We start from the raw sequence: 25,014 nt of genomic DNA on the forward strand, positions 1-25,014 counted from the left end.
GTAAAGCGGAAAATAACGAACCAAGGTGCACGATTTGTAACATAATGACAGAAACACTTGCTCAAAGTTTGAAAGCAAAAAAAACATTGTTTTTATTTGTTCTGGCAATCTCCTTGCGTGAACATCTGACACCAATTTCTAATATAAACATCTAAGATTGCACCGGATACTGAAGTAACACTGTTGGTACCGCCAGAATTCGATTTTTTTTAAACACTTGGTACACTTTATATCAGCCGTTCCAATTCAAAAACTTGTGTACAGTATGCTAGAAAATATCAAATATACTACTTTACAATTCCATGTACAAAAGTAGATATAAATATCTCACAGCTAGAAAAAATACACACCATTTGCAATGTGGCCCCTTCCCCACACCGATGGACACAAGCCTCACAGTAAATAAACAAGATGGGGTGGGGATATCTCCAAAGGCGGGAAGCTCCAGTCAGAGCGGCAGCATCTTCTTGTGAAGAAGATGGTTTCCTCACAGCAACTGCAGCTGGGATTTAGGACGAAGTTGTTCAAACGATTAAAAAGGGGAAGTTGAAAATGATCAGAGCGGTTCGGCTGACTCGTTCCGGGAGACATGCTCTTAATGGGGTACAACATTTAAAATGAACACACTACAGTTATGTTACAAATATCCCCGACATGGCTTTGAAAAATGAAACAGGAAAATGGACAAAACCACGTAGGAGGTGGGAAATAGTTATCCATTTTCTTCAAAAATGTCAAGTCACCTGAGATTTACAAATGCATCTTCTGGACTGAGTCCGTCTATTTCCTACGTACAAATATTGCAGTTGATAAGTTTTGTCTTTAAAAAACTGCTTAAAGATAATGCGCACTATTAGAAACGCCGCATTTAATGTTTCCAAAAGTACGAATAGTTTCTTCCTATTGGAATTCAATTCAAATAAACCGCAAACACAGATGTAGATAAATAAATCAACTCGAACTTGTGATCTCAGACTGTCCAGCTGAACAGGTGAGCCGAAGGAAAAATTGCACCACTGTTTTGCCATTTATTGCTTTCGTGATTTCGCCACAGCTACATTTTCTAATTTACAGAAAGTAACAATTACATTTATACAGTGCAAAATTGTCTTCCTTTAAAAAAAACAGTAAGTTCATTCATTCATGCAGCGTTTCCCAGTTTTATTTCTAACTGTATTCCACTGTCCGAAGAATGTCTTGTCCGCCTTCAGTTGAAACCGGCGACACCAATCATTTGGCTCCGGTACCATCGAACGTTGCTGCTGAGCGGCCTATTCTACCTTTGACTCCCACACCTCGTTAGACGCTTGACTGGCGCACGATGAGAAACTGTCGTACAAAGAGTCGCTAAGTGATTCCAGATGGTCCACACTGCTTTTTTCGGGCGACCTTGTTGACGGCTCGACCTTTTTTCCAACGCTCACTTTCTCAGCCTCGGGCTTGGTAGGACAGTTTTTCTCCTCTTCTGTGATGTGCAGACGGGTGGAGTTGATCCTGTTGAGGGTGTCTAACGAGACGGTTGGCAGACTGTACAACTTGGAGTCTGGCACCTCTTTCTTCACGTGTTTGATATTCTGTAATAAATCAAATTTCAGGAGATTACAATCTTATAAAGCAATAGGTAATTTACGGTTTAGGTTGGGTGGTTTTCGATAACATTATACTGCCCTTGCAGTGGTATTAATTTATTCTAGTGCAAAAGGTGCAGGATCCCTCACCAAAAGACTGAATATCCTATTTCTGGAATATAGCCAGCTCCTGGTCTGGGGGTTGGGAGGGAGAGGTTCATGTTGCATCTTTACTGGAGACACACGCTTCATTTTCTACTTGTATGGTCAACAAAACTGGTAGGTTCTTTTACAGAGATGGTCAGAGCATAATTATGTTCCATTTAATATAACACCTCACGAATCTGAAACCATGTCAGTAGAAATTTTTCTACATCATATGTGCCAAGTTAATTTTCATCAATGCCCAGTAATCTTTGCAACAAACTAACAGCACCCTGGCTTATGATGAATTATTTATTTTTACCCTCATACAGATATACAACAAGGAAACAGACTCTTTGCTCCAATTCATCTATGCTGACCAGATATCCTAAATTAATCTAGTCCCATTTGCCAGCACTTGGCCCACATCCCTCCAAATCCTTCCTATTCATATACCCAATCAGGTGCCTTTTAAGTATTGTAATTGCACCAGTCTCCACCACTTCCTCTGGCTGCTCATCCCATACACACACTACTCTTTGCGTGAAAAAGTTGCCTATTAGTCTCTTTTAAATCCTTCCTTCTCGCCCTAAACCTATGCCCTCCCACCCAAGGGAAAATACCTTGTCTATTAACCCTATCCATCTCCCTCATGATTTCATAAACCTCTATGAAGGTTACCACTCAGCCTCTGATGCCCCAGGGAAAACAGCCCCAACCTATTCAACCTCTCCTTATAGCTCAAACCTTCCAGCACCGGAATATCCTTGTAAATCTTTTTTGAACCCTTTCAAGTTTCACAATATCCTTCCTATAGCACATAGACCAGAATTGCATACAATATTCCAAAAGTGGCCCAACCAAAGTCCTGGACAGCCACAATATGACCTACCAACTTCTATATTCAATGCTTTGACCAATAAGAGGAAGCATACCAAACACCTTCTTCACTATCCTATCTATGACTTCACTTTCAAGGAACTATGAACCTGCACTCCAGGGTTTCTTCGTTCAGCAACACTTTCCAGGTCCTTATCAATAAGCCTATACGTCCTGTCCTGATTTGCCTTTGTAAAATGCAGCACCTCACATTCATCTAAAATTAAACTCCATCTGCCACTTCTCGGCCCATTCATCCATCTGATCAAGATTCCATTGTAACCTTTTTCAATGTCCACTACAACTCCAATTTTGGGGTCATCTGCAAACTGGATTAGCTAAATATATTTGTACTCTACAATGCCTGTACTGCCAGGTCAAAATCAGGCTTAAGAGTCACAATAAATTTACAAGTCTTTGTATCCAAATTGAAATGTAATCCAAACAAAGGCTTGGATGGCATCAACTGTATTTAGCCCCATAGTTCAATATTCTGCTGAAACTCATTGCTTGTCCTTAGACCTTTCTTTGAAAGGAACAGTAACAAACTTTGTTTAAACAGTTTGAAAATGAAGGTCAAAAAAAAAATCATATTTTCTTTGTTTTTTGAATGACTCCTTTACTGAATAACAATGAGATACATTTTGACCTGAGTAATATTATTACTTTAAGACAGAAAAAAATGCAATTGGAGTCAGGCATTACAAAGTGCAGGCTGCATAGAACAAATACTGCAAACAACAGTCTACAACTTAGGAGAAAGTCTTAGTGCAAGAAGAAAATCAATGCCCACCTAAAATATGGTACAATGATTATCTATCAAGCATGCAGTAAATCATGTTAGATCCATCATTATCCATTGGTTAGCAATTACAAGAAATGTGGTGCTTATTTAGTTGGATATTCCAAACTACCATTTATTCTTTCCTTTATTTCCCAATTGAAAAGATAAAGTGCATGATTTATTCCTAGATCTGGTAATTCCTGCTTTAGCTGCTGTGAATGTGAAATAATGGCATCTTGCAAACGGAGAGAAAAAAAAAATCCAAAAGGCAGTTGTACCCACTCGGCTCAGAAAGTGCGGAAGATCATTCGAGGGGCCTTATTCATTTCTCCTATATTAGCTGTTTTTTGTACTGCACTTTGTAGTCAAGGAAAAGGTCAGAGGAAAGAGTGGTTGTGAAGCCATCTGTATATATGTCAATGTCAGCAACAGTTGCACAAAAGATAGTTAGGAAGGAGTATCATGAAACACGTAAACCACAGATTCATTATTGCAGATATTGTGGGTTGTGTGGGCAATGAATATCAAAAAATAAAATTAAATTTCTCATGTTATTTTCGTATAACTAGTCACAGATAAAAACAAAAAGCATTAACATTTCTAAGGAAGAGGAGGGGATATTGTAATGATTGACCAAGAATATTAAAACAAAAATATTAAAAGATATTTTCATTTGACTTCAGTTATGCATTTAGTTCTAGTTAGAATTTTACTTTATTTTCAGTCTATTTAATGGAATAAGAATGCTTGGTTAACAGATTAGTGGTATTGTATGACACAAACGTAATCCTATAATGATGTTATCCTGCTGCACTGAAAACTTAATCTTTTTATTAAGAAATTAATAAAACCAAAGTCTACAGAACAGTACACCATCATTGGTCAAAGTAAGATAAATCAAGAAGCAATGATTCTGCGACAAAAAAAACCTCATTTTTAAAATCCTGAGGATTGCTGGAAGATAATTGAAATCTAGTATGGCATAGATTCAAAGTCCTGCAAGAGAATAAGTTAATGAATCAATGATGATTATTAATTTTAACATAAAGGGGTATAAAGTTCAATCAGAAGGAAAAAAATGCATCTAATCTAGCACATTCGGAGATTACATTCAGAGATTATAAAAACCATAAAAGAAAGAAGCAGAATTAGGCCATTAGGTAAGTCTACTTCACCATTCAATCATGGTTGATAATGTTTCTCAACCCCATTCTCCTGCCATCTCCATTTGATCCCCTTTCTAATTAAGACAGAGATAGATAGGTTCTTGAATACACTCAATAACTTGACCTTCACTGCCCTATGCAAAAATGAGTTTCACAGATTAATTGCCCTCTGATGGAAGAAAGTTTTCCTCATCTCAGTTTTAAAGAGATGTCCCTCCATTCTGAGGCTGTGCTCTCAGGTACTACTCCCTCCTATTAGTGGAAACATCTTCTCCATGTCCACTCTAACCAGGTCTCTCAGTATTCGCTAAGTTTCAATGAGACCTTCCCGCCTCCGTCCCCCATCCTTGTAAAGCCCATTGAGTACAGACGTAGAGTCCCAACCACTCCTCATATGACAATCCCTTCATCCTCAGGATCATTCTTGTAAACCTTCTCTGGATCCCTCCAAGGAGAGCAAATCTTTCCTGAGATATGGGACCCAATACTGCTCACAATATTCCAAATGACAAGAGCTTTATACAGCCTTAGCAGTAATCTCTGGTCCCTTGTATTTTAGCTGTCTCAAAATGAATACTAACATTGTATTTGCCTTCCTAATGGACAAGTGAACCTACATGTTAACCTCTAAAGATTCATGAACTAGGAATCCCAAGTCCCTTTGTGCTTCAGATTTCCAAAACTTTCCCCATTTAGAAAGTTGTCTATGCCTCACCAAAGTGCATAACCTCAACCTGGCAGGACTGAGAACATTCACTGGAGTGTTAGGCATGGTAGTGCTAACTAAATAGGGAGGCACAAGTGCTAACAGAGGGAGAGGTTGGCTCTTAAAGGCAAGAAATCAACTGTACATAAATCCATAAACATTGCTACGTTGTCCATAAGATTCGTGGAAAAAGTCTCCCCAGATATTAATGCTGTATTTATGGCTCAGTAGATAGGTTTTAGAACATGCTATAAATGATTGTGGAATTACTCATCATAAAGTGAAACCAAGGCAGTTCACTATAAATTTATATTATTTCATTGGATTTAACATATCTGTGGTGGCAAAGATTTCCACAGGTAATGGGGTAAAATTACTGAGGTTGCTCAAACCATTACGGATTTTTGGTTTGAATAGTTGCAAGTAACCGAGCAATAGTGGGCGGATTATTGGGATTGAAGTTGGAACAGAAATTGGCAAGATAGCATTAGGACATAAGGGAAACAAAAATAATAAATCACAGAAGCTAGAATACAGAGCTTTGATTAAGGGTCAGAAAGAATAGATGGTAGCCTGCAGGTAACCTGTAAAATGTAGCAAATGGTGACATTTTTAAGCAGTGACCAGATATTAACTACAGGTTTAAGTATCAGTTGGTATTTTAAGGACATGATGGAAAAAAGATATATTAAATACTTGTCTAGTCTTGTATAATTTTTTTTGTTTATAAATCACAGAAGATCATCACATTTATGTACAAATAGGTGTTTATTGGTATGTGTTAAATAGAGCTTTGCCTGTGTTCAAATTGTCAATAATGATTCATACTTTCATGTATCAATATCATTCAACCACATACAGTAAATTAATGGTGTTTCACTGTGAATAACTCAACCAGGAAGTCGCTAGAATGAATGATACAAAAGTTCATTGATTTTGATTACTGATTTGTGTTGGAGGTTGATAGGCTTAGAATAACAGTCAAACTTTCTCAGGTATAATTGCAAAATGGTGCTGTCTAGTTGTTAAATGTAATCTGATCACATAACAGGACATTACAATGGGACTGAATTAATCTTCGAATTATTTGTCTACAATGACTAGGTATTATAACAAATCAATTTAAACTGAGTTTGAAGGATTAAAAAATGCATTTGTCTACAATATTTCATATTATAGAAATAATAGAAGTAATAATTATGCATTGACAGAAATTGTGCTGGTGTGACCTATAAAAAAACAAGAAAAATTGGAAGGGTGGTCAGGTTAGTGTGGGGAAATCCCATCAATTTAATACTGATGATATATCTTGACTACTCTCAGTGAAAAATTGTTGTCATGAGGAGCAGAATGAATGCATGGAGTGTAGAACATAGGTTGTTATGGGCTGAAAAGTCTTCATATGGTCAATAACTTCAATGTGCCAAACATAGAGAAAGAGAAATGAATAGAGTTTGAGAATTACTGAAAGATGATTTACTGCTAATTGATTATGAATAAAATATCAGTTAAACATAATAGGAACACAATGTTAGCTGAGTAGAATAAAAATAACTGAGGGAGTAACAAAGCATACTACTTCAGCAGTGGAATGTCCTGCCCCTAATAAACATGGACATTGACCCCGACTCTAAATCTGCATGGCTTTTTAAACAGGGATCAAGCCACTTAAATATGAAGAGCTTAATCCGGATTGAGATGGCCTTTAAAACATGTGGCACCAGTGAGTGGGCAGGCAATAAGGTCAATTTCTGTTGATTATTAGGGTCTCTTCAAATCCACATTGATCATACAAGGTTGAGTATGGACCCAAATAAACAGTTCAGATTAATTTTTGTCAAAGTATTTTGACAATGTGACAGAATTTTCTAATTTCAGTTCAGCATGTAGGGTATTTTATATGCTCACTATTTTCACTTTATGACTGCACATTCATCCACATGTAATCAAAGTGTGGCTACATAAAGTAAAACTTAATGATGTATTACATTGCCATGATATATAACATCTTAGAATATATAATATGGCATTTTAAATTTTGTAAATTATAAATTTGTTTAAAAAGGCTGCAAAAAGTAGAATGCCAGATCATAGCTATATTTTCCCAACATAATGAAACCCTGAACTCAACCAAGGCATCAGTGAGTGTTAATCTGCGGCAATGTATTATCTATTAGATTGGGAAAAAACTATTGTCTCAGTAATCCAGCTTTCATCTTAATCAACAAATCCAAACTAACGATAAATCATGTGCAAACTAGATATATAAGAAGGATCTAGAAAACTGTCAATGAGATAAACTGTTTAGGACGTCCCTTAATTATCAGTAAGGAGGATCCATCAATAAAGGAAGTGGAAAAATGTCTTTTGTTAGTAGCTGAAATATTTAAGATTCAGAATTTAAGATCAAAAAGACACCGAAAGCACATGTTTTACAATAACTTGACTGGATTTAAAGTATAAAGTCATCTTTTGCGTCCTTGGGTACCTACATTGATTTTATTACTTGAAAGCTTCAGTGTTTCTCAGAAGTCTATGTTTGGACTTAATATTCTTGTCCAGAGTTATCACCCTGTTAGTCAAAGGTACATACTGCAATTAGAATATACACTGTTTGCATAGTGTATATGCATCAGCAACATTTAGTTGGCTAAAGGGATGCAATGCATCCCTGTAGTCCCAAACACTTTCAGTTTGGTTAGTTTTCAAAGATATTTGAGAAAATGCTAGAGGACAAATGTAAAATGCCTGATTCAGATAAAGCTTATATTGAATGATCTTTTTTTAAAAAAAAACAGATGCTGCCTGCTTAAGACAGACGTCAGAAACAGACAGACTAACATCAAAGTGATAAATTGCACTGATTAAACACGTGGTAACTTCTGTTGTCACTGAGAAAAATCAAATTGCATTCTTGTCAAGAGGAGTGACTTGAATACAAATTAGATGATCAATTTTACTACAATATCAACTAAACTTTTAAACAATAGCTACTACTTTGAATTGCAGAAAGCATGGCAAGATGATGTTGAGCAAAGATGGAAGAGTGAGTAACAGAGCAAGAGAGAGCATCAACCCGTCCCAATGGAAGAGCTAGAGAGGGAGTGAGCAGTTCATGGAAGTATAATGTAGCAGTGCCTACTGACTAGGATAGACAGAAGAATAAGTCTAGTAATTGTCCTTAAAATGGCTTAATCACAGTTTGGCCAGATACAATTTTTTTCAATCAGTGTTGCCAGAATGCAGAGAGAGAGAGAGAGAGAGAGAGAGAGAGAGAGAGAGAGAGAGCGAGTTGAACTTACAACCAGTTCAAGACTGAACTAACACTGCTCAGCTCAGCTAGAGAGCTGACCACACCCCTTTCTTTATACAGGCCACTTCTAAAACATCCAAGGAGCTTTGAAATCGACGTTTCGGGCAAAAGCCCTTTGCCCAAAACGTTGATTTCGAAGCTTCCTGGATGCTGCCTGAACTGCAGTGCTCTTCCAGCACCACTAATCCAGAATCTGGTTTCCAGCATCTGCAGTCATTGTTTTTACCTCACTTCTAAAACATGACCACTTCGGCCTGAAGTCTCATCTGTTTACATATAAACAAAGGGCCTCAAAATCCTTTTCATCTCTGTACCAAACTAGACTGATCAGAGTCTGGATTAGAGTGGTGCTGGAAAAGTACAGCAGGTCAGACAGCATCTGAGGAGCAGGAAAATCAATGTTTCAGGCAAAAGCCCTTCATCATTCCTGATGAAGGACTTTTACCTGAAATGTCGATCTTCCTGCTGCTCGGATGCTGCCTGACCTGCTGTGCTTTTCCAGCACCACTCTAATCTAGACTCTGATCTCCAGTCCTCACCTTCGCCTGATCACAGCCTGGCCTGGTTTATTGCCCTTCTGAAAAAAATCAAGGAGAGTATCCTTGAGCCAAGGAACAGCTTTTAGAAAAAAGGGACTAGCTTTGTGACATAGTGTGCTCTTAATGTAACCAGATCTGGCCATTTCAGAACAAGTGAAAGTATGCCCACGTATTGCCAATGCAAAGACAGAACTTTTGATTTTGGATTTGCAGAACAAACCACAATACATGCCACAACACCCCAAGACCTTCTGCTCCAAAAAAACAGATCATGGAGCTTGCCTCTAATTCAAAGATGTTGAGATTTCCTCTTCCTGAAACTGTGGCCCATCCATTTAACTGCTACAAGGTTTGTCATCTGCAGTACTGCCAAATCATAGAATGTTACCAAATGCAACACCTTTCACAACTGTTCCAAAACCCTAAAGTTCACAACCATTACATTGCATGTACCTTCTTTCAATGTGCTACACATTGCCTACCATGCACTCCAGTATCCTTCTGTCTTTTATTAGTTGCACATTAATGTTTGAGATCTTTAATTAATGTTGGATGAAACAAATTTAATTTTATAATGTTTGTTCTCCAAATTTTAATATCATTGTGTTTCTGCATTGATAATTTGTGGGCATGCTTTCACTCATTCTGAAATTCAGTTCTGTACTGCTATTATCGGTCATTGGTCAAAATTGATATAGATCACATTAAGGCACAAATCAGTGGCAAGGACTCACATTCCAGAACTGAGCTGATTTTATGACTTTCTGAACACAGCCTCAATGATGAGGCAATATTCTTTCTTAATGTGCTTTATGTAGGTCATCTATTCAGATGACAGCCTTATTACTTATTCACTACTGAAAACAAGGTTTGGCATTTCAGCTGCTACAGCTCCAGATCGTGGAAAGATGGCAGTTTGTATAATATTCCCAGAGTGACTGTACAATGTACCTAGTTACATCGCAAGATGATTCGTGAATTACAAAATATTTTCAATAAAACAGATTTTTTTTGAGGTCTTCCCTTTCTAGTTCAACAGCTGTAAAAACCTTAGGTTGACTGATAACTGTTAAATTTACTACTTCCAACCCTTAATTACAAATAATAAAGTTCAATGCTAGTTGACACTGCATGCCAAATATAAGAGCTAGAGCTGTTTTCAAAATTAGCACTGTAATCATTTCATTTACTGTGTTTAATAATGAGAATCTTTTGTTAAGCCCTTGCTCCTTCATAGCAGAGGCTGCCTTTCAAAACCTCTTTGCAGTCTTCAAACAATCTCTATTAAGCATCTGTTAAAAGAATGGAAAAATACACAGGGAAGAAGCCTATCTAAGTTCTGTGCTGTCAGGAAATGTCTCAATGATAAATGGAGGTCAGTTCAGGCCTCCAGGTCCGTGATGTATGCCACAAGAGTTTAGATCAGTCGCTCAGGATTCTGTGAAAGGTTATTAGAGATGTTCAAAACAAACATTGGAGTAGAAACTCCTTAAAATTGCTGCTATTAAAGAATGCCTGAAACTAAACTCAAACTGGTGGCATCCTTTTTCACTAGCCTATGGGTGGTATTTTGTTTTAACAATCACATTACTACTGTGACTGGGGAAATTATGTTTTGAAAAATCTACTACTTTCAAGTATTGTTGTCCACAGAAGTTTGAAAAATCTGATGTTTAAACTGGGTTATGTGCTCAGACTAGACTTGATAAAGCTGTGGAAGTCATCTAATTTTGGTTAGTTACAATAAAAATTCATAAACAAGGGAGTAATGAAGTCACAAGCACATTATTATCAACACTGCAAGAGTATAACACCACTCTGGGCAACAAATTGGCGGTGCTACATTTCTGCTTGTGTCAATTTGTACCTTTTGTTTAGATGCAGGAAATTTGGCATGCCACACATATTGGCAAGGCAGGCAGTGTTATCAGCATAAATGTGGGCAAAATTTCTATATAAATTCAATCCAAGAAATTTGAGACCAGAGTGTTAGCCAAGGGTTATTCTCATATGAGGAGTTTCAGTCAAACCTCACTTAAGCCTTGAGAGAATATTCATAAGAATCTTTCCAATACAGGCTCTTAGAAAATGTCAGGAACAGAGAGCCAGACCAATACTTCTCCCTTTCACAATAGTTTAGAGACAATACAGTGCTATTAGCATGGAATTCTAACCCCACTAAATGGAGATCAATTAACTAAGCAGAGATCAGAAATCAAATTCCTATCTTCTGAGACATATTGTAGATGTACGAGATACTTACTGAAGAAGCTCATTGATCTGGATGGAGTGTCTTCAGTGAAGTCTTAGCTTCAATACTGAATGCTTATGTTATTAATTTTTACCTACAGAATGTTTAGTTGCAAATATAGATATTATTTTTAAAGTATTGTACTCTCCACATAAAATAACAATGCCTCTGTACTGCTATTTTGTGGCCTGCTTTAGTATCAATGTGAAACTTTAATGTGTGGAGGATAAAATGGAACGCTTTGTTGCTCAAGAACATGTTATATCATCTAATGTTCTTGGATGTATAAAATTTGCATAATGATGGGAAAGAATAGGAATCAGCGTTAAACATTTGCTCAAACTTACACTCAAGCTCCCCAACATTTCATCACCAGGGTCCATTGGAGATGAATTTATACTTGATCCAGTCTCTCATTTCTTTCACCAGAACAGTTCTATCAGAACAGCAATTCTATCAGTATGCAGAGTCACAAAAAACATAGTTTGTACACCTTCCCTTTGTTATGCATTTTTCAAAAAGCTATTGTTAAAGTCAGAAATATAGAAATTTACTTTCTGAAACTAACATTCCTACCACAGCAAGTGTTATCTTGGACTGAAATTGGGCAAGAAATACCTGGCACTAACAATATGTCAAAAGGACTCTCAACAAATTAATACCAGAGACCGGGAGAAATTCTAGGCAATTTTCCTGTCACTGCAAAACTGTGTTGGTGGGTTCATTCTATTTGCACCCTCTGCCACTGGTGCCTCACTGTCAGAATCACTTGTCCTTGTTATAGCTTTGTTGTGTATAATAATAGAAAAGATATGAAGAAAGAGCAGAGAGGTGGAACTAATTAGATGGGTTCAACATATACTCATTTTCATAGGTAATAACTAAACATTTGGACATCAGGAATTTCCTCAATTCCCTTTCAAGACTGATTGTTGAATCAGCTTCCATTATTCTTCCAGGGAGTACAATCGAAATGAAAACTTACTGTATTTTGTTTTGTTCATTCAGTAGAGACACATTTGACTGGCTAGGCCAAAATTTATTGACCATTTGTAATTGCTCCAGAGAAGATGGTGTGAGCTACTTCTTTGGTATAGAAACATCCAAAGTTCTGTTGGATGAGTGTTACAGGATTTTGACCCAGTGACAGTGAAAGACTGCCATTTATTTCCAAGACAGGAAGATACGCAACAGGAATGGGAACTTGCAATCTTGTGTACTTCTGACATCTGCTGGTCTTGTTCTTCTCGTGATAGAGGTCTGAGAAGGTACAGTTGAAAGAGTCTTGTTGAGTTAGTGCAGTGCATCTTGTCAATGGTACATACTACTGTTACTGTCATTTGATGGTCAAGAGACTGAATGCGCCAGGTGGTCAGTGTGGTGCCAATCAATTTTTCTTGGATAATGTCAAACCTTTTGGGTGTTGTTGGAGATGCACCCATCCAGGAAAATGGAGAGTATTTCCATCATACTTCTGTCTTGTGCCTTGTAAATGGCGAACAGGCTTTTGAGGATTCAGGGGATGAGTAACTCACCATAGCCTTCGCACCTGTAGCCACAGTATGAAGATTACGGGTCAGTTCAGTTTCTAGTCAACAGCAACCATTGGATGTTAATAGTGGGGATACGGCTATTAAAATTTCCTTAAATGTCATGGGGAAATAATTACGTTCCTTTTTGATGGAGATGGTCATTGGCAGTCACTTGTGTGGCACAAATGCTGATGTATAAAAATGTTTATTTTGTCACCTCTAATTCTTTTGATTAACACCCAAAACCCATTCTTTGGTTACCTTGTGCCACTGAAAACAAATCCTTCTACTTATTTTGTCAATACCCTTCAGGATTTGAAACACCTATATCAAATATCATCGTTATCTTCTTGTAAATTGATCAACCGTAGTACCATTTTAATAAAGCTCCATTATCTCCTCTCTAAGGCTTCCACACATTTGATTAGATTAGATTACTTACAGTGTGGAAACAGGCCCTTTGGGCCAACAAGTTCACACTGATCCGCCAAAGCGTAACCCACCCATTCCTGTACATTTACCCCTTTACCTAACACTATGGGCAATTTAGCATGGCCAATTCACCTGACATGCACATCTTTGTGACTGTGGGAGGAAACTGGAGCACCTGGAGGAAACCCACGCAGACACAGGGAGAATGTGCAAACTCCACACAGTCAGTCGCCTGAGGCGGGAATTGAACCCGGGTCTCTGGTTCTGTGAGGCAGCAGTGCTAACCACTGTGCCGCCCATACTTTGCTTTAGTATGGGGCCCAAATCCAATACTCCAGATGTTTTATAAACGGTTCTATAAAGATTTGGAGTAATTCACTTGCAAATTACCACATACACCTATAAAAATGTCTTCTCATCTTGTCTCACTACATTTAAAGATTCAAGTATTTACCCACACTCTTGTTTCTATATTCAAGCATCCTTTTTGAAACTTGCACCATTCACTTTGTTATTTCTCTTCATTCCTTTTACCAAAATGTATTGCTTCATGTTTCTCAGCATTAAACTTAATCTGTCATTTGATGTCCCATTTTACCCACCTGTTTATGTCTTTCAGTTGTCTGTTACCACCCTCCACATTTGTTTAATATAAATTCTGTGAATAGGAGATAGTGAGGACTGAAGACGCTGGAGAGTCTCGAGTCCTGATGAAGGGTTACATAGAACATAGAACATAGAAAAATACAGCGCAGTACAGGCCCTTCGGTCCTCGATGTTGCGCCGACCAAAGCCTACCTAACCTACACTAGCCCAATAACCTCCATATGCTTGTCCAATGCCCGCTTAAATGACCACAAAGAGGGAGAGTCCACCACTGATACTGGCAGGGCATTCCATGAACTCTCAACCCGCTGAGTAAAGAATCTACCCCTAACATCTGTCCTATACCAACCTCCCCTTAATTTAAAGCTGTGTCCCCCTAGTAACAGCTGACTCCATATGCGGAAAAAGGTTCTCACTGTCAACCCTATTTAAACCCCTAATCATCTTGTACACCTCTATCAAATCTCCCCTAAACCTTCTTTTCTCCAATGAGAACAGCCCCAAGTGCCTCAGCCTTTCCTCATACGATCTTCCTACCATGCCAGGCAACATCCTGGTAAACCTCCTCTGCACCTGTTCCAGTGCCTCCACATCCTTCCTATAGTATGGCGACCAGAACTGTACACAATACTCCAGATAAGGCCGCACCAGAGTCTTATACAACTGCAACATGACCTCAGGACTCCGGAACTCAATTCCTCTACCAATAAAGCCCAGTACGCCATATGCCTTCTTCACAGCACTATTTACCTGGGTGGCAACTTTCAGAGATCTGTGTACATGGACACCAAGATCCTTCTGCTCATCCACACTACCAAGTAGCCTACCATTAGCCCAGTAATCCATCTTCTTATTACTCCTACCAAAGTGAATGACTTCACACTTCGCTACATTGAACTCCATTTGCCACCTTTCTGCCCAGCTCTGCAACTTATCTATATCCCGCTGTAACCTGCCACATCCTTCTTCGCTGTCCACCACTCCACCGACTTTCGTATCATCTGCAAACTTGCTCACCAAGCCTCTCCTCCAGGTCATTTATAAAAATGACAAACAGCAATGGTCCCAAAACAGATCCTTGTGGAACACCGCTAGTAACTGCCCGAAAAGTCAACTCTCTTGCTCCATAAATTCTGAATATCATGGCAACTGCAAACTTTGAAATAATGTCCTATAACCACAGGTTCAGCTCATTACTATGCATCAAAAATAACATGCTCATTTAATACCCCAGTTATATCATCTGCCTCCGGAACTAGGTTTCCTATTTGGTCTGTTATCAGTCTTACTTTCACTTTGAGCACCCTTTTACAATTTGTGTGTATAAAACAGTTTTGCATTCTCTTTTATGTTAACCACTGATCTACTTTCGTACTCTATCTTCAATTTTCAGCATTCAGCCTGGATTTCAATGCTATAGTGATCAAACACATTTGTCATAAGTTTCATGTTTCTACTTCATTTTAATTTGTTACATCTTATGTTATCCAGCTAAATCTAGCTTTGGGTGTCCTCCCTGCCCACCATAAAAGGAATGAGTCTACCTATTCTGAATCTCTTTTTTTGAATGCTGCCCATTGTGTAATCACTGTTCTGGTTACCTACTTTTATCCCGGTCCATCCCTTTACAACTCAGTAAAATTAGTCTTGGTCCAGTTAAGTATCCTTAAAAAAATCTTTTGTACTTTTCAATTATTATTTTAAAATTAGGTATTAATTTCCTTGGAAAGAAAAGCAGCAAGGCTTACGCGATGGTAACTGAAAGAAATTCCAGGCCTCACAGAGAAGATTCAGAGAAATAGAATAGTTAGGTGAATAAGCTATGTACAGCAAGTGACAATGATGACCAGTAAAGAGCCTATGCCTTTGGTTAGTGTGCAAAAAGAAATACTACTTTACATTGCTAATCATGGCAAAATGTTTCTTACTCAGGGGAATAAAAATGCATTGTTCCAACACTGATGACAATCTGCTACAGGCTAATACTAGCACCATAATTGTATCCACATGATGAAAATATGACATTCTGCAATTAATGTTTTAATGAAACCCATTGGAAATTAAAGCTGACCTTGAATACTAAACAGAAATATCAGTACATTTTTTTTCTCCATTCTCAGTTGCAAGAAACATTCAATACATAAGTTTACATCTAAAATGTTGCATAATTAATTTTTATTCAGTTCACATAAAAGTAACTCAAGACATTACAAAATGGAATATAAGACTGACCTTTTGAGAGCGTTTTAAATGAACAGATCTCAATGGAAAGAAATGCAGAGTGCAAAAAAGACAGCTGATTCACCACTACTCACAAAATGCTTTTGCACAATGGTGCAATTAAAAAGAAAACTTTTTCTCATCCAAAATATTTCATGTAGCTTGTCTGAAAAATATTTATTATTTGTTTGTTATTCATGCTGTTGAAAATTAAACATTAAATGTGAAGAGTGCTGAAAGGTTTGTACTTCTGGCACCCTTGGTGCAGTCAGGCTTTGTTTTAAAAAAAACAATTTGCTCTTGGGATGTATGTATCATCAGCAAGGTTGAATTTACTACCCATTCCTTGTTGCCCTGTGGAATAGAACAAGCACCATGTGCATACCAGGTGAGATAATTTGTGAACAGTTGACTTAAAAAAAAACAGCAGCTTTTATGGTCTATACTAGGTCAATTGAACTGATCTTCAGAATCTGTTAAGTTCAGGACGACTGATCCAGCATATCTCTGCATCCATGCCATTTGCTTATGAGAAGCACTGGACTATTTAAAAAGAGTGTGATCTTTATCATTGAACAAGACTGCAACAGATCACTTTTCAGAAATGAAACAAGACTATATCCAATGCAATTAATTTAATTTAAACCATATTTCATTAATACCAAAAGTTAAATTAGCCCATCAAGCTTCAGCTGTGTGTAGTTCTGGTCACCTCAACAGAAAGGATGTAATTATAATGGAAAGTGTATATAGGAGACTTACAAGGATGTAACCAGGACTGGAAGAGTGCAATGAGAGGAAAGACTGGTCAGGCTGTGGCTACTGTCCTTGGAGCAGAAGAGGCTAATGAATGATTTGATTGAGATTTACAAAACTATGAGGGGCTCAGACAAAATGGATTGAAAGAGCCTCCTTACCTTCATATTGATTAAAGAGTAGATTTAAGGTGACTGGCACAAAAAAAATAAAAGGGGGAATAATTTCAACCCACGGGCTCTAGAACACTCTGCCTGAAAAATGTGGTAGAGGCGTAAACCCTTGACTCACTTAAGACTCTGCCTTTACATCTCAAGTGCTTTAACCTGAAAGTCTATGGATGGAATTCTAGAAACTGGGTGTCAACTGGGTGGCTTTTGTTTGGCTGGAACAGGCATGATGGGCAAGTGACCTCTTTTCATACTGCAAACTATGCATTCTAAAACTTCTACATTAAATTGAAAAGATTGAGTAGAAATACCCCTGCCAATGAACCTCTAGAAGTCAAGTAGAAACTGTACTTCTTTGGCACCAACACTTTGAAGACTACTGCCAAGATCCCCTCCCAAATGCACTTTTGTGTCTCATTAGCCCTGGAGACGTGATTTACAATAACTTATAATATGTAGTATTTTGCTGCAAGATGCCAATTAAGAGTAAGATTCCAATTTTATGGCATGCATGCACAGTGGTGGCAGCCACAAATGCAGTTTAAGTAGAAATGAAAAGTGTACCAGCTGCATTCATGATATGATTAGCTACCTAGCTAATGCTAAATCTAATCTGTCAAACCTGCTCACCACAATACAGCCTCCACTACTTAAACTTTCAATTGAACAATTGTTTAAATTGGTCACAAAGCACTAAGTAAGAAAATAAACACAAAGCATTAAGCATTACCTTTTCCATTATAGCCAATTGCACAATTGCCATTTGGTATATTAAATGCATTGCATTTGAAACAGGTGTTCACTCAGTAGCTTACACTTCATTAAGGCGGAATTTTCTTGGCTACCTAATCAACTTAACTGGGGTTGGGTTACAGTTTGCACCATTCCGTACTAGCTGCAATAACAAACATACTCAATTAGTACTTAAACAGCATCCTGTTAAGATCCAAGTATCCTTGGGTGAGTCCAGTTGATGCCACGGCTGCAACATTGACTGCTGCAGCATCAAGTGGAAAGAATAAATCAAGGGTGTCAGCACTAAAATCAAGTCCCAGGCAAAATTGATTAACTTATAGGGAAACTAACTAATGCTCAGTCTGCCGATCTCACATCGCACTCTTGACACAAAACCAGGCCATCAGAAACATAGGTATACTTCACTTTCCATGATGTCGAAGAAATACAATTCTTGTTTAACTCAGAGGTTCATTGGCAGAGGTGCTTCAATTTAATGCAAAAGTTTTTTTACAAAGTTTACAGCATAAAAAGAGGCCGCTTGCACTGAAAACCAGTCACCTAGTGTAAACCCAGTTTCTAGAATTGGGGTTTGGAAAACTGTACAGTACATGTTTGCTGTATTTTAACAGACACCATACACTTTGCTATATTTTACCAGTTCAGATTTGCATTTAGAAGCTATCCTTGTCATAATTTTAATTTTGGTGGAAATCAGTATGATTGTATTATATAGTCCATCAACTTTTGTTTAACATCTGTTACTTGATGCACTTGTGCTTTGCAGCTTTTTTGAGGTATACGAATGAATAACAAAATTGGCTTCCTGTTACTTGCTGTTGAAACTGCATTGTGTGTGTAGCTGCATATGCACAATCAGGTCATGTAGCCATCTTTAAAGGTAGCATCCTGTTTCCTGTGTTGGGAACACACTCCATTCAATTTAAATTATGTTGCTTGATATTCATCCTTCAACTAGCATCATCAAGTCAGCTGTCCTATTGCTGTTTGCGAGATCTCATTTTTGCACAAATCAGCTAATGGATGTCCCAATATTCAAATAGTACTGCAGTGTTTACAAAGCCTTTGGCAAGGCCTGAGGATATGAGAGTTGTTAATTAAATACAAGTTTCTTTCTTTTCACTTGCACTGAGTGAGATTGCCAATTCACATGCCAATTGATGTGGAATTTTGAACAGCTGGGAACAAATACCGAATGCAAGTATCGTTAAGAATCTTTAAACTCGTTTCACACAAGGTCTTCAAGAGCTAGGAATAGTAACACTTTCAGTTCATTTCTCTGTACAGACTTTGCATCGGGTTGCTAAGTAAATAGTAGTGTGCTAAATCGCTATGCCCATAGTTCTTATTAATGGAGACTTTAGTATTTGAAAGCAAGTAGCAAATCATACAAGGTTTCATTTATTTAATTAGGAATGAATATGAATATGAAGTGCAAATGCGATCATCATTTAAAACAAATCTAATGGATTGAATTTTATGTGCCAGGCACAGGCAAAAAGCAATTAGATGGATGAATCAGATGGGCACTGTGCCATCAGCTGCTTTCACCCATGGCCATTTCATCTATTCTAATCCCTTTCATAATTTTACAGGTAGCCAGAGGGGCATCATCTCGGTTTATGTGGGACACCACCTTGAAGATGGATGGAGGACCTGTTTCATCCTCATTAAAGGGTCATCACGCAAATGTAAGTCGGGATAGTTCAGATAAGCAAAGACAGGGAAAGGCTGGCCCCAAAATTTGTGCAGGGGTGCATAAAACTCATCCTCACCATAACATCCAGTCTTCTATTAACAACAAGAATTTATTGGTGCTTCTTTTGGTTTAAGGTTACTTAATCTGAATAATGAGGTTGAACAGATACCAGATATAAATCTTCATCTATTGAGTACAAGCAATAGTTCCTATGGTGCTCTTAATTATAAAAATAAATTCACTGAAGATTCCAATGAGATGTCAGAACCATACTCATCTGAAAAGATGGTCTGTATTTGAATGCAGCTGTACAAAGGAGGCCAAAATCTTCATCTTCATATATGGCCACTACCTTACTGAACCACAATGCTTTCTAATCCCATATCAATTAAAAGAAAAATAAATCAAATTTTACAATTTGAAAAAAATTTAAGAGCATGTTGCCAGGGTTGGAGGATTTGAACGACAGGGAGAGCCTGAACAGTCTGGGGCTGCTTTCCCTGGAGTGTCGGGGGCTGAGGGGTGACCTTATAGAGGTTTACAAAATTATGAGGGGAACAGACAGGATAAATAGACAAAGTCTTTTTCCTGGGGTGGGGGAGTCCAGAACTGGAGAGCATAGGTTTAGGGTGAGAGGGGAAAGATATAAAAGAGACCTAAGGGGCAACTTTTTCACACAGAGTGGTACATGTATGGAATGAGCTGCCAGAGGAAGTAGTGGAGGCTGGTACAATTGCAACATTTCAAAGGTATTTGGATGGGTATATGAATAGGAAGGGTTTGGAAGGATATGGGGCGGGTGCTGGCAGGTGGGACTAGATTGGGTTGGGATATCTGTTCGGCATGGACGGGTTGGACCGAAGGGTCTGTTTTCATGCTGTAAATCTCTATGACTAATTGAATGGCAGCGCAGATTTGAGCCTACTCCTGTTCCTATTTCTTAAGGTCTTATGGTCTTATTTATTCAGCTAGGATGTTTTTCCCCCTGCTTATTAACTGGTAATAACAAATCCTGACTGATACCAGAAATGAAAGTAATTTATTGTTGCTCTATTTGCTCCTGTTTCAGTAGGAGATACATCTAGAACTAAGAATAGTGTGAACCTGAAATTTCAGCTTCCATGTATCTATATTTTCTTCAGATATTGTGCTTATTCGGTGTGATTAATGTGGCACTGACACCGCAGCTTCTTTTTTCCCATCTTTCTGTGCTATGTTGCTGTAGCTGCAAAATGACTCAATATGAAAATGTAAATGCTAACCGCCGAGAGTGCAACCACTCTGCAAGGTCTTTCACAGAAAAAGAAAACCTAGATGATGGTAACCAATCAGCAAACAAGTGAAATAGTTTTAGTAGCTGATAATACAAACCCAAATCAAATTCAAGACCTCACCAATATCACTCATTGCTACTCTATTGATTGCCAACAAATGGGGCAATGAAAACATTTGTCACTGATCTTTTCAACTTGTTATCTGAACCTGGAGATAATTGCAATCTGGACATTAAGATAAACTCTCTGTATTAAAAACTGCCCAGTTTTTAAAAATAATTTTCGTATTTTAATTTTCTGTGTTAGGAAACGAATGGGACCTATGGTACTGCAAGTAAAATAATGGAAACAAGACAGTTTTGAAGTATTAGGAATCATGTGCAGTTAGCTACTGAAACCTGGTTATCCAGAATGTTAATAAGGTTGAAATCCTAAACATTTAGCAAGGGAAAGGGAGAAAATTAAACCTAATTAAAAAACAATTAGTATTTGAAAACTATAAGTACATTTGCTCGCTGAGCAGGAAAGTTCATTTTCAGATGTTTCATCACCATACGAGGCAACATCAATGAGCCTCTGGTGAAGCATTGGTGTTGGGGACCCACTTACTATTTGTGTATTTACATTTCCTTGGGTTGGTGATGTCAGTTCCTAAGACCAGAAAGTGACATCACCAATCCAAGGAAACCTAAACACAAATAGAAAGCGGTCACTAAAACAAGTACTTCACCAGAGGCTCACTGATGATGTTACCCAGTATGGTGACGAAACATCTGAAAATGAACTTCCAGCTCAGCGATCAAACTTACATGTAGAACCACAATCTGAGCTACAAATCTTCTCAAAACTTACTATTTGAAAACTGTTGGAATAGACTGAATACTCTAAAAAAAGCTATGCTGCTCATGGTTTGTAGTGTAACACACTTGGAGCATAAGGACATCTGAGTGAAATGCTCCAAGTTCATAAATTAAAGGAAAGGAGAAAAAAAACAGCGACACATTCAGGAAGGTCTTTAGTGACATGGATGAAGGTTACTGATGTATTTTGGAGTTTTCACTTTTTCTCTTTGGAAGCTACATCCATTAGATATCTACCAATTCTTCTAGGAGTGTATTTTTTAAAAATTCTGCTCAGCATCTAGATCACTTTACACTTGCTGAGGGACTCAGTAAGCTTATTAACATGCCTTAAGTCATCTTCCTTGACTACAGAAAGAGGTTAAAATAAAGACTTCACCTAAGGCTGTGCTTTAAGTTATAACCTACCAAATAGGTTTATTAAATATTAACTGGATAAACAAACAGAAACCACAACACACTCTAGATTTACAATAGTTATGAGTTTAACCATTATTGCACAAAAAGTAGAAAATAACTACTGAATCTGCTCCATGATACTGAAAGATGAACTCAACCTGACAGGGGGGTAAAATTCCTTTCCCTGGAGGTAGTGAGGACATAATAGGACTTGTTGGTCCTTGGGAGGTCTTCCTCCTCTTGCCACCTCAGTAATTAAACTCTGGTTAAGAACTCTCAAGTTGCCATCAATTCAGCCCCTTAAAAGGTCAATTATTGGCTATCCTATCCAGAGGTAGGGAAACCATCACTGCACTACAAGAACCCCTTGCTGCTCAATTTCTATTTGTGACCTTATTAAAATTGGTTTCAAAATCAATTATGGGTCCATAGCAAGTAAAGCAAACTTTTGACCATGTCATATGACATATGAGTCATGATAAAAAGAAATAATCATGATACATCATTGAAATAAAAGACACTTCATTTTGTTACACTTATATTCTCTCATTGTTGTATTATTTTTGAAAACTAGTACACACTGATCTAAAAAAAACACATTAAATTTTGCTTAACCTGTGGGAAATAAGGCTCCATGAATAATCGATAACAAACTGTTCTGTAAAGTTGATAATTGGTGACTGAGTAACAAAATGGCTTCAAAGGAAAGCTGTTTCATATTTACAGATTGATCTCAAGGTCTCACATAAAAAGTTGGAGAAAGTGAGGATTGCAGACGCGAAATCAGAGTTGGAAAGTGTGGTGCTGGAAAAGCACAGCCGATCAGGCAGCAGCCGAAGAGCAAAAGAGTCAACCTTTCGAGCATAAGCTCTTCAGCACCTAAAAAAGTGTCTGTTTGGAAATTAATTTGTAAAGAGGCAATAATAACACATTTATAAATAAGGAAAGTCTAAAATGGTCAGTGTTGATTTACTGAGTCTCTTCAGCAAAGACGTGATAATTTGCTTCAATTCAAAGTCACTTAACCATAGAACATAGAACATTACAGCGCAGTACAGGCCCTTCGGCACTCAGTGTTGCGTCAACCTGTCATACCAATCTGAAGCCCATCTAACCTACACTATTCCATATACGTCCATATGCATGTCCAATGATGACTTAAATGTACTTAATGTTGGCGAATCTATTACCGTTGCAGGCAAAGCATTCCATACCCTTACTACTCTCTGAGTAAAGAAACAACCTCTGACATCCATCCTATATCTATCACCCCTCAATTTAAAGCTATGCCCCCTTGTGCTCGCTGTCACCATACTTGGAAAAAGGCTCTCCCTGTACACCCTATCTAACCCTCTGATTATCTTATATGTCTCTATTAAGTCACCTCTCAATCTTCTCTCCAACGAAAACAACCTCAAGTCCCTCAGCCTTTCCTTGTAAGACTTTACTTCCATACCAGGCAACATCCGAGTAAATCTCCTCTGCACCTTTTCCAAAGCTTCCACATCCTTCTTATAATGCGGTGACCAGAACTGTACACAATACTCCAAGTGCAGCCGCACCAGAGTTTTGTACTGCTGCAGCATTACCTCATGGTTCTGGAACTCGATCCCTCTATTAATAAAAGCTAAAACGCTGTAAGCCTTCTTAACAATCCTGTCAACCTGGGTGGCAACTTTCAAGGATTTGTGTACATGGACACTGATCTCTCTGCTCATCTACACTATCAAGAATCTTACCATTAGCCCAGTACTTTGTATTCCAGTTACTCCGACCAAAGTGAATCACCTCACACTTGTCCACATTAAAGTCCATTTGCCACCTCTCAGCCCAGCTCTGCAGCTTATCTATGTCTCTCTCACCTACAACATCCTTCGTCACTATCCACAACTCCACTGACCTTTGTGTCATCCACAAATTTACTAACCCACCCTTCTATGCCCTCATCCAAGTCATTTATAAAAATGACGAACAGCAGTGGACCCAACACCGACTCTTACGGTACCCTTCACAAAACCGTGCTGACTATCCCTCATCAAATTATTCTTTTCCAGATGATTATAAATCCTATCTCTTATAACTTTTTCCAACACTTTACCAATAACTGAAGGCTCACTGGTCTATAATTACCAGGGTTGTCTCTACTCCCCCTCTTGAGCAGGCGAACCACATTTGCTCTCCTCCAGTCTTCTGGCACTATTCCTGTAGACAATGACGATTTAAAGATCAATGCTAAAGGCTCGGCAATCTCCTCCCTGGCTTCCCAGAGGATCCTAGGATAAATCCCAGCCGGCCCAGGAGACTTATCTATTTTCACACTCAGCAAGATTTCTAATATCTCTTCCTTGTGAACCTCAATCCCACCTAGTCTAGTAGGCTGTTTCTCAGTATTCTCCTCGACAACATTGTCGTTTTCTAGAGTGAATACTGTCGAAAAATATTCATTTAGTGCTTCCCCTACCTCCTCTGACTCCACACACAACTTCCCACTACTATCCTTGATTGGCCCTAATCTTACTCTCGTCATTCTTTTATTCCTTAAATACCTATAGAAAACCTTAGGGTTTACCCTGATCCTATCCCCCAACAACTTCTCATGTCTCCTCCTGGCTCTTCTGAGCTCTCTCTTTAGATCTTTCCTGGCTACCTTGTAACCCTCAAGCGCCCTAACTGAGCCTTCACATCTCATCCTAATATAAGCCGTCTTCTTCCTCTTGCCCAGAGATTCCACTTCCTTCGTAAACCACGGCTCCCGTGCTCTACAGCTTCCTCCCTGCCTGACAAGTACATACTTATCTAGGACACACAGGAGCTTTTCCTTGAATAAGCTCCACGTTTCTAATGTGCCCATCCCCTGCAGTTTCCTTCCCCATCCTTTGCTTCCTAAATCTTGTCTAATCGCATCATAATTGCCTTTCGCCCAGCTGTAACTCTTGCCCAGTGGTATACACCTATCCCTT

General features: G+C 38.3%; 1 protein-coding gene across 10 annotated transcripts in view; it reads right to left on the reverse strand.

Moving 5' to 3' along the window:
- Nucleotides 1–67: 67 nt before the first annotated feature.
- The window catches only part of nckap5l (NCK-associated protein 5-like), a 753,060-nt gene continuing 728,113 nt past the window's right edge, over nucleotides 68–25,014 (reverse strand). For all 10 annotated transcript variants that reach the window (XM_072579642.1, XM_072579644.1, XM_072579641.1 and 7 more), the window contains one exon: nucleotides 68–1,574. In XM_072579642.1, coding sequence (XP_072435743.1) covers nucleotides 1,272–1,574 — 303 coding nt within the window. In that variant the 3' untranslated portion in view covers nucleotides 68–1,271. The remainder of the gene's footprint in view (nucleotides 1,575–25,014) is intronic.

Source organism: Chiloscyllium punctatum, chromosome 10 (assembly GCF_047496795.1).
Source record: "Chiloscyllium punctatum isolate Juve2018m chromosome 10, sChiPun1.3, whole genome shotgun sequence".
NCBI classification, from domain to species: Eukaryota; Metazoa; Chordata; class Chondrichthyes; order Orectolobiformes; family Hemiscylliidae; genus Chiloscyllium; species Chiloscyllium punctatum.